Source organism: Rhinoderma darwinii, unplaced genomic scaffold, assembly GCF_050947455.1.
Source record: "Rhinoderma darwinii isolate aRhiDar2 unplaced genomic scaffold, aRhiDar2.hap1 Scaffold_726, whole genome shotgun sequence".
In the NCBI taxonomy this organism is placed as follows: Eukaryota; Metazoa; Chordata; class Amphibia; order Anura; family Rhinodermatidae; genus Rhinoderma; species Rhinoderma darwinii.
Genome location: NW_027464287.1, coordinates 274,393 through 290,004, shown reverse-complemented (window position 1 = coordinate 290,004; position 15,612 = coordinate 274,393). Strand labels below are relative to the sequence as shown.

The 15,612-nt window shown below is 47.8% G+C and overlaps 1 protein-coding gene and 1 long non-coding RNA gene across 4 annotated transcripts in view; one reads left to right on the top strand and one right to left on the bottom strand.

Moving 5' to 3' along the window:
• Positions 1-2,487: 2,487 nt before the first annotated feature.
• LOC142729586 (uncharacterized) overlaps positions 2,488-15,612 on the bottom strand; it is a 234,225-nt gene continuing 221,100 nt past the window's right edge. The window contains exons 1-3 of one of the 3 annotated variants that reach the window (XR_012878372.1): positions 8,508-8,601; positions 8,284-8,411; positions 2,488-3,414 (exon numbers count right to left, since the gene is read on the bottom strand). This is a non-coding gene — a long non-coding RNA (uncharacterized LOC142729586). Of the gene's footprint in view, positions 3,415-8,283; positions 8,480-8,507; positions 8,602-15,612 lie in introns of those variants that run through there. The other 2 variants (XR_012878371.1, XR_012878370.1) reach the window with 2 other exon arrangements.
• Positions 13,507-15,612, top strand: part of LOC142729584 (uncharacterized) — a 59,933-nt gene continuing 57,827 nt past the window's right edge. The window contains exon 1 of the mRNA XM_075849267.1: positions 13,507-13,596. Coding sequence (XP_075705382.1) covers positions 13,529-13,596 — 68 coding nt within the window. The 5' untranslated portion in view covers positions 13,507-13,528. The remainder of the gene's footprint in view (positions 13,597-15,612) is intronic.

Genomic DNA, 15,612 nt, shown 5'->3' with positions numbered 1-15,612 from the left:
TTACGCAGCGGACACACGGACTCACGCTGCATGAAAATCACTGACAGTCTGCACGGCCCCATAGAGTAACAGGTCCGTGCGAGGCGCGTGAAAATCACGCGCGTTGCACGGACGTATTACACGATCGTCTGAATAAGCCCTAACAATAAGGCCCAGTTCACAGAGTTTTTGGGCCTTGATATTGACTCGGACACTGCGTCAGAATCAGCACCAAAAAACTTCCAAAACCGCCTCCCATTGATTTAATCTGAAATCAATGGGAGCCAGTCGCGGAAAAAAGAAAAAGCAGCACGTCCTTTCTTGCCGCGGTTCCGCCTCTGACCTGCCATCGAAATCAATGGGAGGCAGAAAATGCATTTTTCGCTGCGTTTTCTGTCTGCTGTCCTCAATCGCCGCAGGCAAAAAACGCGGCAAGATAGTGTGGGCAGGTCAAAATCTGCCTCAAAATTCGGTGCGCGGTTCCAGGCGGTCGCCGGAGCGCATGCGCGGGAGTTTGCGGGTGCGCGCGATCGGTCGCACGGGCGGCGGTGTTTGACGGCCCCCATGCTACCCAGGGCCGCCATCAGGGGGGGTATTAGGGGTACTGATGTGAGAGGCCTGGCCAAACCTAATTGAAAGGGGGGCCCGCAGCTCATGACATTCTTTTGGTGAAAAAAACGGGCCCCATTGCAGGGGCCTGTTTTTTTTCTACCAAAGGCAAGTCGCGGCAGTTTGCCGGGCCCCCCTTTCAATTAGGTTTGGCCGGGCCTCTCACATCAGTACCCCTAATACCCCCCCTGATGGCGGCCCTGGGTACCATGATATAGTGCTGGACGGAGTACCGTTAACAGGCGGTGCCACGGTAGGGGGGCCCAGAAAATTTAGCTGTAGGGGGCCCTGAAATTCCTGATGGCGGCCCTGTGTACAGTTACCTTGTCTGTTATTTTCTGAGCCCATAAATGGGTTTTCTTGTTTAGCCAGGAAGCAGCCAGAGCAACTGATCAGTGCGTGGTCCAGGTGTCGGACCCCCACCGATCATATACTTATGACCTATCCTGAGGTAGGTCATCAGTATGAAAAACCTGTCTGTGCCCGAACAACCCCTTTAAAGGAACAGTGTCACCACAATTTTTTTTTTAATATGTTAAAGATGTTAGTGCTTTATTAAAAACATTTGGATTAATTTGTGTGTTTGTGTGTTACTTTTTTTTATTTTTACACTTTTTCTTCCCTATGGGGGCTGCCATTTTTTTTTCCATTTCTATATGTGTCGATTAACGACACATACAGACATGGAATACGGCAGCTCCAGTCCCATAGGGACTGCGAACGGGGCCCGTTCCATCCACTATCATGTACGCCGCTGTGTGGGAACGGCGCATGCGCCGCTCCCACACAGTTCAATTTGAAATGCGCGCCGTCCAGCGCCATTTTCCTGTGGACCGGAAGTCGCGGCCGGACAGTAAGATTACTACTTCCGGTCGCGGCTTCCGGACTTGTGCACATGGAGCAGCGGCAGCAGACGGAGCGGATGGACCGGAGGGAGCGGCGGCGACTGGAGCAGGTAAGTGATTTCTATGTATGTTTGTGTTTTAGTGTGTGTTTACTACTGTATGTAAACCTACTACACTGTGTGTTAGCTCAAAAAATGGCGACACACAGTGTAGGAGGTTAGACCGTTCAAACCCCTCGTTTCTCCCGGCACTAGCCAGGATAAAGGAGGGGGGGATTCTGAGAGCTCACTAGAGCGAGGGATTTTTACCCAATTTTGCAGCATAAAGCAATGTGGTTGCTTTACCACATGCAATGCTGCAATTTTGGGAATGGCTCCATCTAGTGACCAGCAATGGGAAATATTATAAATTAGAATCCAATTTATAATATTTCCTGACTCGTGAAAAAAAAAATTAGAACAATGTTTAATCACCTACACACTAATTGTTTAACTAAAAAAAAAAAACATGTTTTGCTGGCAACACATTCCCTTTAAGACCTGGCCATCTATGAGCCAGAGCGGAGAGCAAAACTTGGCTACTTTGTTCCAGAAACAGCGCCACACTTGTCCATGGGTTGTGTCTGGTACTGCAGCTCAGCTCTATTGAAGTGTATACTCTATTTACTGCAATACCACAATGAACCTGTGGACTTGTGTGGCACAGTTTTTTTTTTTATGATAGCAGCTATGTATTTCTAATCCTGCACAACCCCTTAAATGTGAATGAACATTGTATAAAACCACATAGGTATTTGCAGGGAAATGAGCAGCCGCCCTCAGCTTTCCACAGCGATAAAGACTTTCATAGGCTCCTTTATTTTGCTGAATATCACCCCCCTGCCCAATAACTGTGTGATAATAGCCACGATCAATGTGCGAGAAGCAGATAAAATAAAATATTAGATTTGTTTTTTAATAGTGATCTATATATGAAAAACACTTTACCACAAAGCCCTGAAAGCTCCGCTAGATACTAAACTCCACCACATGCTGAGAATAAGGACACAGGAGACTTGTTATATGGAAGAAGAGTCATTTTATTATATGTATTTTTATATGTATATTATTAATGTAAAGGACATCCCTACACCTAACGCTGTTGATCCAGAAGAAGGCAAAAAACCCTGGACACGTTTGGCCAATTAGTATCACACGGGGAAAATTCCTTCTTGACCCCAGAAAATGGCGATCAGTTATAAACCCTGGATCAAAGCCGCTAATACTATTACTAGATAATACAGGATCGTCTGGCCTAGATCTATCACCCTGACTGCTGGTTACTAAGGACTGGGAGTGGTTGTGGATGTCCTGACCTGTGTAACTGTGTTATATAATGGTGAGGTATTAGTGTATATATTATAGTGAGGTATTAGTGTATATATTATAGTGAGGTACTAGACATTATAATATAGTGAGGTTCTAGTGTATATATTATAGTGCGGTACTAGACATTATAATATAGTGAGGTACTAGTGTATATATTATAGTGCGGTACTAGACATTATAATATAGTGAGGTACTAGTGTATATATTATAGTGAGGTACTAGACATTATAATATAGTGAGGTTCTAGTGTATATATTATAGTGCGGTACTAGACATTATAATATAGTGAGGTACTAGTGTATATATTATAGTGCGGTACTAGACATTATAATATAGTGAGGTACTAGTGTATATATTATAGTGCGGTACTAGAAATTATAATATAGTGAGGTATAGCTCTTGCCACATTCAAAAAATTGGGTGTGGCTTAGCAAGAAGGGGCAGGGCCAACCCTGGCTGACAAATTTATATTAATTTATGCCAGAAATTGTCGTAAATTATAGTAAAAATAGACAGCAACCCGTAGCTGGCATAGATTTCAGATTGTAGCGCCCATCACACCTGTAGGGAGACGCCTTTTTAGTAAATTTGCCACATCTTGCTCCAGGGCTCTTCTGTCAGAAAAGTGACATATGAAAAGTCAGTATTAGTAAATCTGGGCCTTAGTATTTATATTATAGTGAGGTAATAGAATATAAATACTAATGTCTCACCATTATATTATAGTACAGTATTAACATTTATATTAGGGCCTATTCACATCATGTTTTTTCCTTCCCTCGAAGGCATATGTCAGGTGGAGTCCCGTAGTATACCTCCGACAGAAGGCAGCAGCGTATCCCACTGTATAGATAGATATACAGTGGGCTATGTCTCCCGAACTCACTGGGCACAGCACTACTTTAAGCGATGAGCCAGTTTAAGTCCCTGAAGTCACTGTTCATACATGGAAAGTGATGTCCGGGACTTTCAGTTATGGAGTCCATGGCAATAACATCGCAAGCACTCTGGCTGGAAAATCCTGTCTTGGGAACTCCCATTCCGTCACTGTTCATATAAAAACAATGAAGTTAGGAGCTTAAAAAAAACAAAATTCCACGGCCAGAGCGTGAGCAACTCTCTTGCCGGAGATTTCGCTCCTGAAGGCGTCCCTGACATCACTATCCATGTATGCGAGAGTGACGTCAGGAGCTTTAATACAGCCAGAGTGCCGGCAGCATTCTGGCCGGTAATTCCGCTTCTGTTAAAGCCCCTGACTACACTGTCCATAATGGACAAAGACATCAGAAGCTTTAAGAAACCGGAATCCATATCCAGAGCGGCGGCCATGCTTTGCCATGAAATCCACTCCTGGAGGAGTTCCTGAAGTCACTGTCCATATATAGGAAAGTGATGTCAGGAGCTATAGGATGCCGAATTCCTCGGCCAGATCGTCGACAACGCTCTGGAAAGGAATTCTGCTCCTGATAGAGCCCCTGATGTCACTGTTCATTAATGGACAGTGACATCAGGAGCTTTAAGACGCCGGAATCCCCAGCCAGATCATAGGCAAACCTCTGGCCGGAGATTTCGCTCCTAAAGGAGTCCATGACATCACTTTCCAAATATGAACAGTGACGTCAGGAGCTTCAAGAAGCTGGAATCCCTGCCAGAGCGACGACAGCGCTTTGGCTGGGGACTCTGCTTCTGAAAGAGTCCCTGACATCACTGTCCATACATGGAGAGTGATGTCAGGAGCTTTAGGATGTTGAATTCCTCTGCCAGATCGTCGGCAAAGCATTGGACAGGAATTTCGCTCCTGATAGAGCCCCTGATGTCACTGTCCATTAATGTCCAGCGATGTCAGGAGCTTTAAGATGCCGGAATCCCCAGCCAGAGCATCGGAAATGCTCTGGCCAGTGATTCCACTCCTAAAGTAGTCCAAAACGTCACTGTCCATGTATGGACAGTGATGTCAGGAGCTTCAAGAAGCCGAAATCCCAGCCACAGCGACGGCATCATTCTGGCTAGGGATTCCGCTCCTGGACAGTGATGTCAGGAGCTTTAAGATCCCGAAATCCTTGGCCAGAGCGTTGACAATGCTCTGGCCGAGAATTCCGCTACTATTAAGTCCCTGATGTCACTGTACATATATGGACAGTGAAGTCTGGAGCTTTAAGAAGCCAGAATCCCTGGCAAGAGAGACAGCAACACTCTAGCCAGAGATTTCCTTACAGGAGGTGCCCCTGATGTCACTGTGCATATATGGACAGTGAAGTCAGGAGCTTTAAGAAACCGGAATCCCTGGCCAGAGGAACGGCAATGCTCTGGCCAGAGATTCAGCTCCAGGAGGTGCCCCTGACGTCACTGCCCATGTCTGGAGTGATATTAGGAGCTTTAGGATGCCAAATTCCTCGGCCAGATCATCGGCAATGCACTGGCCAGGAATTCCGCTCCTGATAGAGCCCCTGATTTCACTGTCCATTAATGGACTCTGACGTCAGCAGGTTTAAGATGCCAGGAATCCTAGCCAGAGTGGCAGCATCATTCTGGCTAGGGATTCTGCTCCTGGAAGAGTCCCTGACATATGTGGACAGTGATGTCAGGAGATTTAAGATGACAAAATCCTCGGCCAGAGTGTCGGCAATGCTCTGGTCGGGAATTCGGCTACTATTAAGTCACTGACGTCACTGTATATATATGGACAGTGAAGTCAGGAGCTTTAAGAAGCCAGAATTTCTGGCAAGAGAGATGGCAACGCTCTGGCCAGAGATTTCCTTACAGGAGGTGCCCCTGACGTCACTGTCCATATATGGACAGTGAAGTCAAAAGCTTTAAGTAGCCGGAATACCTGGCCAGAGAGACGGCAACGCTCTGGCCAGAGATTCTGCTCCAGGAGTTGCTCCTTATGTCACTATCCATATATAGAGTGATGTCAGGAGCTTTAGTATGCCAAATTCCTCGGCCAGATCGTCAAAAACACTCTGGAAAGGAATTCCGCTCCTGATAGAGCCCCTGATGTCACTGTTTATTAATGGACAGTGACGTCAGGAGATTTGAGATGCTGGAATCCCCAGCCAACGCATCTGTCCAGAGATTCTGCTCCTAAAGCAGTCCATGACGTCACTTTTCAAATATCAAAATTTACGTCAGGAGCTTCAAGAAGCCCGAATCCCGGCCAGAGCGGTGGCAACGCTCTGGCTGGGGATTCCGCTCCTGGAAGATTTCCTCACGTCACTGTCCATATATGGACAGTGATGTCAGGAGCTTCAAAAAGCCGTAATCCCGGCCAGAGCGGCAGCAATACTCTGTCTGGGGATTCTGCCCCTGAAGGAGTCCCTGACGTCACTGTCCATATATGGAGAGTAATCTCAGGAGCTTTAGACTGCCAAATTCCTCGGCCATATCGTCGTCAACGCTCTGGAAAGGAATTCTGCTCCTGATGTCACTGTCCATTAATGGACAGTGATGTCAGGAGCTTTAATATGTCAGAATTACCAGCCAGAGTGGTGGCAACACTCTGACTAGGGATTCCGCTTTAGGCGGCAACGCTCTGGCCGGGATTTTCAACACTGTAGAGTCCCTGACGTCACTGTCCATATATCAACAGTATCGTCAGAAGCTTTAAGAAGCTGGAATCCCCGGCCACAGCGTTGTCAGCTCTCTAGCTGGGAATTCATCTATTGGTAGAACCCCTGACATCAATGTCCACATATGGACAGTGACATCAGGAGCTTTATGATGCCGGAATCCAAAGCCAGAGTATCGGCAATGCTCTGGTCGGAGATTCCGCTCCTGAAGTAGTCCATGACATCACTGTCGATATATGGACAGTGATGCCAGGAGCTTTAAGATGTCAGAATACCCTGTAAAAGTGTCAGAAAAGCTCTGACCAGACATTCCGCACCAGAAAGAGTCCATGACGTCATCATTCATATATGGACAATGACATCAGGAGCATTAAGATACCAGAATCCCCAGCCATAGAAGAGGCAACACTCTGGCTGGGGATTTTGCTCCAGGACGAATCCATAACAACACTATCCATATATGGACAGTGATGTCAGGAGCTTAAAGATGGCAAAATTTCCAGCCAGAGCATCGGCAGTGTTCTGGTCGGAAATTTCGCTCCTGAATGAGTCCATGACGTCACTATTCATAAATGGACAGTGGCGTCAGGAGCTTCAATATGCTGGAATTCCCGACTAGAGAAGCGGCAACAGTCTGACGAGGGACTCCGCTATTGAAAGTGTCCCTGACGTCATTGTCTACATATGGATATTAATGTTAGGAGCTTGAAGATGTCGGAATCCGTGGTCGGGGATTTCTCTCCTGAAGAAGCCCCGACACGCGCGTCACCAAGAAGTGCTTCCGTGTGCCGTGCGCGATTTGCACGCACCCATTGACTTCAATGGGTGCGTGCTGCGCGAAAAACGGGCAAGTATAGGACATGTCGTGAGTTTTATTCAGCGCACATACGCTGTGTGAAAATCACTGACAGTCTCAGCGGCCCCATTCACTAACATAGGTCCCTGCGGTGCGCGTGAAAATCAGGCACGTATCACGGACGTATAACACTTTCGTGCGAATAAGGCCTAAGGGTAGTCTAGTCTGAGGTCTGTATTATAAAGTAGTCTGGTCTAGGGTCTAGGGATAGTCTGGTCTGGGGTCTGTATTTATGGGTGGTCTTGTCTGCAGTTTGTATTAGGAGGATAGTCTTGTCTGGGGTCATTATTTGGGGGAGTCTGGTTTGGGGTCTTTGTTTAGGGGAGTGTTCTCTGTGATCTATAGTAAGAGTATAGTCTGGTCTGGGGTGTGTAGTTAGGGGGGAGTCTGGTTTGGGGTCTTTATTTAGGGGTGTTCTCTGCGGTCTATAGTAAGAGGATAGTCTGGTCTGGGGTCTGTATTAATGGGATAGTCTGGTCTGGGGTCTGTAGTAAGAGAATAGTCTGGTCTGGGGTCTGTAGTTAGGGGTAGTTTGGTTTGGGATCTGTATTAATGGGATAATCCGGCCTGGGGTCTGTAGTAAGAGGATAGTCTGGTCTGGGGTCTGTAGTAAGAGGATAGTCTGGTCTGGGGTCTGTAGTAAGAGGATAGTCCGGCCTGGGGTCTGTAGTAAGAGGATAGTCCGGCCTGAGGTCTGTAGTAAGAGGATTGTCTGGTCTGAGGTCTGTAGTAAGAGAATAGTCTGGTCTGGGTTCTGTAGTAAGAGGATAGTCTGGTCTGAGGTCTGTAGTAAGAGGATAGTCTGGTCTGGGGTCTGTAGTAAGAGGATAGTCTGGTCTGGGGTCTGTAGTAAGAGAATAGTCTGGTCTGGGTTCTGTAGTAAGAGGATAGTCTGGTCTGGGGTCTGTAGTAAGAGGATAGTCTGGTCTGAGGTCTGTAGTAAGAGAATAGTCTGGTCTGGGTTCTGTAGTAAGAGGATAGTCTGGTCTGGGGTCTGTAGTAAGAGGATAGTCTGGCAGTGTTCATATATTTTATGTGAGGTGTTTGTGTTATTCTACCTAATGTTGATACAATAAAGTGCGGCTCCTCCTTCTGCGCCGGCGGCTGCGAATAATGGACGTTCAGGGAGGTGGAGCTTAATATATTCTGTCTTGATTCCTCGGCAAATATGATGATCGGAGCCGACCTGTAAACAACACAAAGCATGAAAAATCGTCCCAGATGCATTGTGATGTCACACTGGAGCCCAGGAGAATTGTGGGAAACAAAATGGTTGAATTACCTGTAGCAACCAATCACATTTCATGTTTCACGTTTTCAGTGCAGTGTAGGACATGAAAGCTGTACTCTGATTGGTTGCTGTGCTTAACTCCACCCCCTTATTGCTAGTACTAGGCCCAGTATGTTATAATAATAACAGACATATTAATGATGCTGATGATGATGATGACGATAAAATATACATATTTACTGGTGTAACAGGAGCATCTCTATATCGGTCGTGGGAAGTGCAGGAGAAAAGCGTTGGGCGCCATGGCAACTAATTATCTCTTATTTTCTCGCAGCCTCTTGGACATTGAAAGCAGCATCCTGATTGGTTTGTGCAGGTCACATGTCCTCTCTTTCATTGCTCTACTTCTGGGGCTGTCTGCATATGAAAACTTATAACCAACTGGTGCCCAGATAATGAAATAACCCCCTAATAATTACCCTCCGACACTCGGCTTCTGTGAATGTGGGGGTGACCCGGGGGGGGGGCACAGCTTTATTAATTATAATAATTAACTAACATTTTGTTAATCTGATCAAAATATCAAAACTCTAAATGACATCAAACAGCGGTCAATGAAAACACGTATGCCGCCCATCCCAAGGACATGGAGGTAAATACCCTCCTAATACCGCCAGCCGTGACCGACCATCATACAGCAAAATATACCATCAAGACACCGCCGCCGCCATGCCAAAAATAAAAGCGTGAGACAGAAAATCTCTGCATTTTAATATAATATTTTTCTTTTTTTATACACACAGAATATCACGCCAAAAACCACGAACCATGAACCGCGTCCACTGCAGGTTGTTTTTTGTTCTTTGTGTGGTTCCCATATATATTATTTAAAGAGACAGCGAAAGCAAAATTGAGCTGGATTCACACGAGCGTGTGTGTTGTTCCCGCGAAAAGAACGTGGCGTTTTGCGCGCACAAAAGGTACATAACAGCTCCGTGTCTCAGCAGCGTATGATGTGTGATTTTCACGCAGCCGCCATCATTATGACACTCTATTTGTATGTTTGTAGCACGTGGTGCTTTTCTGTTTTCATTCATAGTTTTTACTGCTGTTGCGCGAATCACGCGCGTCACACGGACGTATATCACGTCCGTCTGAATAAGCCCTTAACCAAACAAGCGCACAGATAGATACATAAAATGACAGAATAAAACACCATCGCCGCACCATCGCGTTATCAGGTGTGGGGGGGGTACAGACAAAAGAGGTAGGTGAGAGGGGGAGGGAAGCTATATACTACCTCACCGCCATAACCACCCCCGTCCCTAACCATACCCCCCCCCCCCTAGAATAGCTGACTCACTATGATAACAGAAAGGAGGGAGGGAAGACCCCTCCTAAACTACTGCCACTTATTATTAACCCTTAGCCAGCAACAGTCCCAGTCCCAGCGGCTAATACGCCTGTGAGCCTCCGAGGAATCTCCCTATAAATGAGTGTTGACAAAGTGTATGTTGCCCATAGCAACCAACACCAGCGCTGGACTCCTATTGGTTGCTATGGTAACACCAGCGCTGGACTCCTATTGGTTGCTATGGTAACACCAGCGCTGGACTCCTATTGGTTGCTATGGTAACACCAGCGCTGGACTCCTATTGGTTGCTATGGTAACACCAGTGCTGGACTGCTATTGGTTGCTATGGTTTGTCGTCCACACTGTATAATGTATCTATGCGCTGATCATACAGATTCTATAATATATGACGGGATTATTACATATTAATAACATACAGCCCGTTATTCAATGAGGGGATTCATTTACTACATGTTGTTCTATGTAATAAGCCCCTGTAATGTCCTTGGTGGGCACTATAGGGCAGCAATGCCCCCGACCAGGGCCGGACTGGGACTTCAAATCAGCCCTGGCATTATTAAGCAGACAGGCCCACCGCAGGCCATACGCAGTGCCGCATCTGCCATGAGGCCAGGTGAGCCGACGGCCTCAGGCGGCACCACCTACCCAAACGGGGGGGGGGGCGGCATTTTCAGCCCGGGGGGGACTGGACCGGGGGGGAGGGGCCATGCAGACGCACATAGCAGATGTGCCGAGCGTCTGTAACACTCCTCCTCCTCTCTGACGCTGTACACAGCACATGCAGCCAGAGAGGAGCAAGTCTCCAGGAGGAGCGACGAGCAGCACGAGGTAAGTCCTGCCTTGCTGGGACCGGGACCCGTGACGTGAGTATACTGCAAGGGGGAGTCTGGGCATTTTACCGACAGCAGAGGGCTCTATGGGGCTGGAATAATCCACCCCATAGAGCCCTCACATCACTATAATGGAAGGATTAGTGTGGGTGGGGGAGGGTCTGAGCGTCTGTCTGACTTACTGCAGAGAGCTCTATAGGGGGGGGATTCTGCCCCCCCCTTTAGAGCAGTCAGTCAGATGCTCAGACCCCCCTAACCTTTCAGTATAGTAACTAGTCAGGGCTCTATGGTGGGGGGATAATTCCCCCCTATAGAGCCCTCTGCTGTCAGTAAAACGCCTAGACCCCCCCCCCCCCTTGCAGTATACTCCTGGCTTTGTAGCTTTCCTGTGCTTAATTAGCATGGGAAAGCTACAAGCAGGGCTGTGACTGGTGAGTCTCACAGTCAGTCCCAGTGCACACTGCATGCAGCAGCTGCGGCAGCCAGTCTGACTGTGAGTCTCTGACCAGTCACCACCCACATGCAGCAGAGAGTCATTAAATAAACCCTCAATTACTATAGTTTCAGACACATTGGCTATGACAGCTTCTATAGTGTAGTGGTTAGCTTGTCTGCCTTACACATGGAAGATTGTTGGTTCAAATCCCAGCTGCGGTATTTTATTTTATTTTTTTAATATTAATATATTGTTTTTGGCTTTGTTCACACTAGCATTAATATACGTTTACCTCTCTTCCGTCAGAGGAAGAGAGGATCGATACGTTAAACGGAAAGCAACGGCTCCATTAGAATTACCATTGCTTTCAATGGTAATTTTTTTGTATCAGTTGCTTTCCGTTTGTCTCCGTTCGTTAGGTTTCCGTTCTTTTGAACGGAAATAAAAGTTCTGCAGACTGCACTTTTGTTTCTTTTAAAAAAAACGGAAACTTAGCGAACGGAGACAAACGGAAAGCAACTGATACAAAAGAATTACCATTGAAAGCAATGGTAATTCTAATGGAGCCGTTGCTTTCCGTTTAACGTATCGATCCTCTCTTCCTCTGACGGAAAAGAGGTAAACGTATATTAATGCTAGTGTGAAAGAAGCCTTAGGGCCTGTTCACATCAGCGTTGGCTTTCCGTTCTGGGGTTCCGTCGGAGGTAACCCCGCAACGGAAAGTCAAACTGAAACCACAGTTCCGTTTCTGTCACCATTAGCGCAGTCGACTGCGCTATTGATTCTGTCACAAAAATGGAAACCTGCCGGAATGGTGACGAACGGAAACCATTAGCAATGTTTCCGTCACAATTGATTTCAATGGTGACTGAAACGGAAGCTGTGGTTTCAGTTTGACTTTCTGTTGCGGGGTTCACCCGACGGAAACCTCCCACGGAACCCCGGAACGGAAAGTCAACGCTGATGTGAATAGGCCCTAATCCTTCCCCATAATCCTGCCCCCGCTAATTAAAATAAATATATTATATAATGTATATAGCGCTGTATCCTGTATCCGTCAGATCAGCGGGACTGACTGATTCAGTGTCAGCGAGTCCTGCAGGATCGAGCTGTTACCGATCACATCTAAGTTCATAACTTAGATGTGATCAGTAATAGGCGACCTAATGCATTCAGGTCTCAGCGCAATATACAGCTGCTCTGTATACAGGATACAAAGCAGCTGTATCTTAAAAAGTACAAATCATTTTCAATAAAAAGTAATTAAAATTTGTACCAATCGCATTAATAGATATCTTTATATATCATAGTGACATGTCCGAAGTTTTCATCTGTGGGGGATCGAGCACTGAGGCCCCCACCGATCGCTAAAACGAAGCAGCAGAAGTGTTCGGGTGAGCGCTGTGCCGCTTCATTTATGATCGACTTTCAGTCGAGTGAGTGGTGTACTGCTCCAAGGAAAGCCAAACAGAATTGAAGCGGCACACCGCTTACCCGAGCACTTCTGCTGCTTCGTTTTAGCGACTAGTGGGGGGGTCTCAGTGTTCGGACCCCACTGATCAAAACTTCTGACATGTCAAAAGTTTTTTAAAAAGTTGTTACACTTTAAAGAGAATCTTTCACCTGCCAACAGATTTGCATTTGAGTGCAGCATGTAATGGTCAGGGCTGCACAATCTCTGGGGCACTTTATATTTTTTTTCCTACCCTCTTTCCTTACTTAGGTATCTGTGCTGTAATATTTGGCGCCCGATATTTAAATAACCCCATGAACTGCCAATGGGGCTGTAATTGGCAAGGGGGCGTGTAACATCGCTGTGACACTGCCCAATCCGCTACGGACAATGTCAACAGCAAGAGCTGGAGAGAGGAGATCATGTGCGCGCGCACGCTCTCACTCTTCAGCTCTCGGCAGGCAAGTACAAAACTGTGATCTCAGGTGATAGATCAGTCTTATTGTCCTTGTCTGCCGAGAGCTAAAGAGTGAGAGCGTGCGTGCACGCACAGCTCTGATGCCATGGAACAGAAGAAGAAGAATTCACACTCTTCTTCTCCTCTTGTGTTCCTTAGTGGTGGCGGAGCTGCGCGCACCCGCTCTCTCCAGCTCTTGCTGTAACGCTGACCGTAGCTGATTGGACAGTGTCACCAGGGCCGCCATCAGGGGGGGACTGGGGGTACTGCAGTGAGGGGCCCGGGCATAAATTAAAAAAAAAGGGGCCCGCACTCTGCCGCTGGAATTAATATCCTCACGGCAGTGTGGCTCTTACGATTTCATTTCGGTGAAAGGAACAAGTCCCATCACGAAGCAGGGGCCCGTTCATTACATCAGAATAAAATCGTAAGGGCCCGCTGGAGAGTGACATGTGCCCGCCCCTCCTCCTCCACAACAGCGTGACAGCGTGCGGGGAGGAGACATCACAGCAGCGGGAGTTATGAGCTCAGCCTCGGAGGATACGTCCAGCAGCAGCAGCAGTCGTCGTCGTCTTCTTCTTCAGACACAGTGAGTACTAACTTATGTCTGTGTCCGGCTGCTGCTGCCCGGAGCCTCCTGAAAAAATCTCCTCCTGCCCCCATAGAAAGTAAATATCTTACCCACGTCTGTATTATGTTAACACTGCAGCATAGGATTGTATCAACTCTACAGCTCTTATCTCCCGTCCTGTGTAACATGTGACAATAAACCTGTCTTCTCCCTCTGTTTACACAGGACAGGAGAAAAGAGCCGTCCTGGAGCTGAGTGATACAATCCTATGCTGCAGTGTAAACTAATACAGACGTGGGGAAGAGTTTTGCTTTCTATGGGGATGGGGTAGAGTTAGATGATAATGGGGGCAGGGAGATGATAATGGGGGCAGGGAGATGATAATGGGGCAGGGAGATGATAATGGGGGCAGGGAGATGATAGTGGGGGCAGCGAGATGATAATGGGGGCAGGGAGATGATAATGGGGCAGGGAGAAGATAATGGGGGCAGGGAGATGATAATGGGGGCAGGGAGATGATAATGGGGCAGGGAGATGATAATGGGGCAGGGAGATGATAATGGGGGCAGGGAGATGATAATGGGGGCAGGGAGATGATAATGGGGGCAGGGAGATGATAATGGGGGCAGGGAGATGATAGTGGGGGCAGCGAGATGATAATGGGGGCAGGGAGATGTTAATGGTGGCAGGGAGATGATAATGGGGGCAGGGAGATGATAATGGGGGTAGAGTTAGATGATAATGGGGGCAGGGAGATGATAATGGGGGCAGGGAGATGATAATGGGGCAGGGAGATGATAATGGGGGCAGGGAGATGATAGTGGGGGCAGCGAGATGATAATGGGGGCAGGGAGATGATAATGGGGCAGGGAGATGATAATGGGGGCAGGGAGATGATAATGGGGGCAGGGAGATGATAATGGGGCAGGGAGATGATAATGGGGCAGGGAGATGATAATGGGGCAGGGAGATGATAATGGGGGCAGGGAGATGATAATGGGGCAGGGAGATGATAATGGGAGCAGGGAGATGATAATGGGGCAGGGAGATGATAATGGGGGCAGGGAGATGATAATGGGGGCAGGGAGATGATAATGGGGGCAGGGAGATGATAATGGGGGCAGGGAGATGATAATGGGGCAGGGAGATGATAATGGGAGCAGGGAGATGATAGTGGGGGCAGCGAGATGATAATGGGGGCAGGGAGATGATAATGGGGCAGGGAGATGATAATGGGGGCAGGGAGATGATAATGGGGTAGGGAGATGATAATGGGGGCAGGGAGATGATAATGGGGCAGGGAGATGATAATGGGGGCAGGGAGATGATAGTGGGGGCAGCGAGATGATAATGGGGGCAGGGAGATGATAATGGGGCAGGGAGATGATAATGGGGGCAGGGAGATGATAATGGGGCAGGGAGATGATAATGGGGCAGGGAGATGATAATGGGGGCAGGGAGATGATAATGGGGCAGGGAGATGATAATGGGAGCAGGGAGATGATAATGGGGGCAGGGAGATGATAATGGGGGCAGGGAGATGATAATGGGGCAGGGAGATGATAATGGGAGCAGGGAGATGATAGTGGGGGCAGCGAGATGATAATGGGGGCAGGGAGATGATAATGGGGCAGGGAGATGATAATGGGGGCAGGGAGATGATAATGGGGTAGGGAGATGATAATGGGGCAGGGAGATGATAATGGGGCAGGGAGATGATAATGGGGGCAGGGAGATGATAATGGGTTCAGGGAGATGATAATGGGGCAGGGAGATGATAATGGGGGCAGCAAGATGATAATGGGGCAGGGAGATGATAATGGGGCAGGGAGATGATAATGGGGGCAGGGAGATGATAATGCGGCAGGGAGATGATAATGGGGGCAGGGAGATGATAATGGGGCAGGGAGATGATAATGGGGGCAGGGAGATGATAATGGGGGCAGGGAGATGATAATGGGGCAGGGAGATGATAATGGGAGCAGGGAGATGATAGTGGGGGCAGCGAGATGATAATGGGGGCAGGGAGATGAT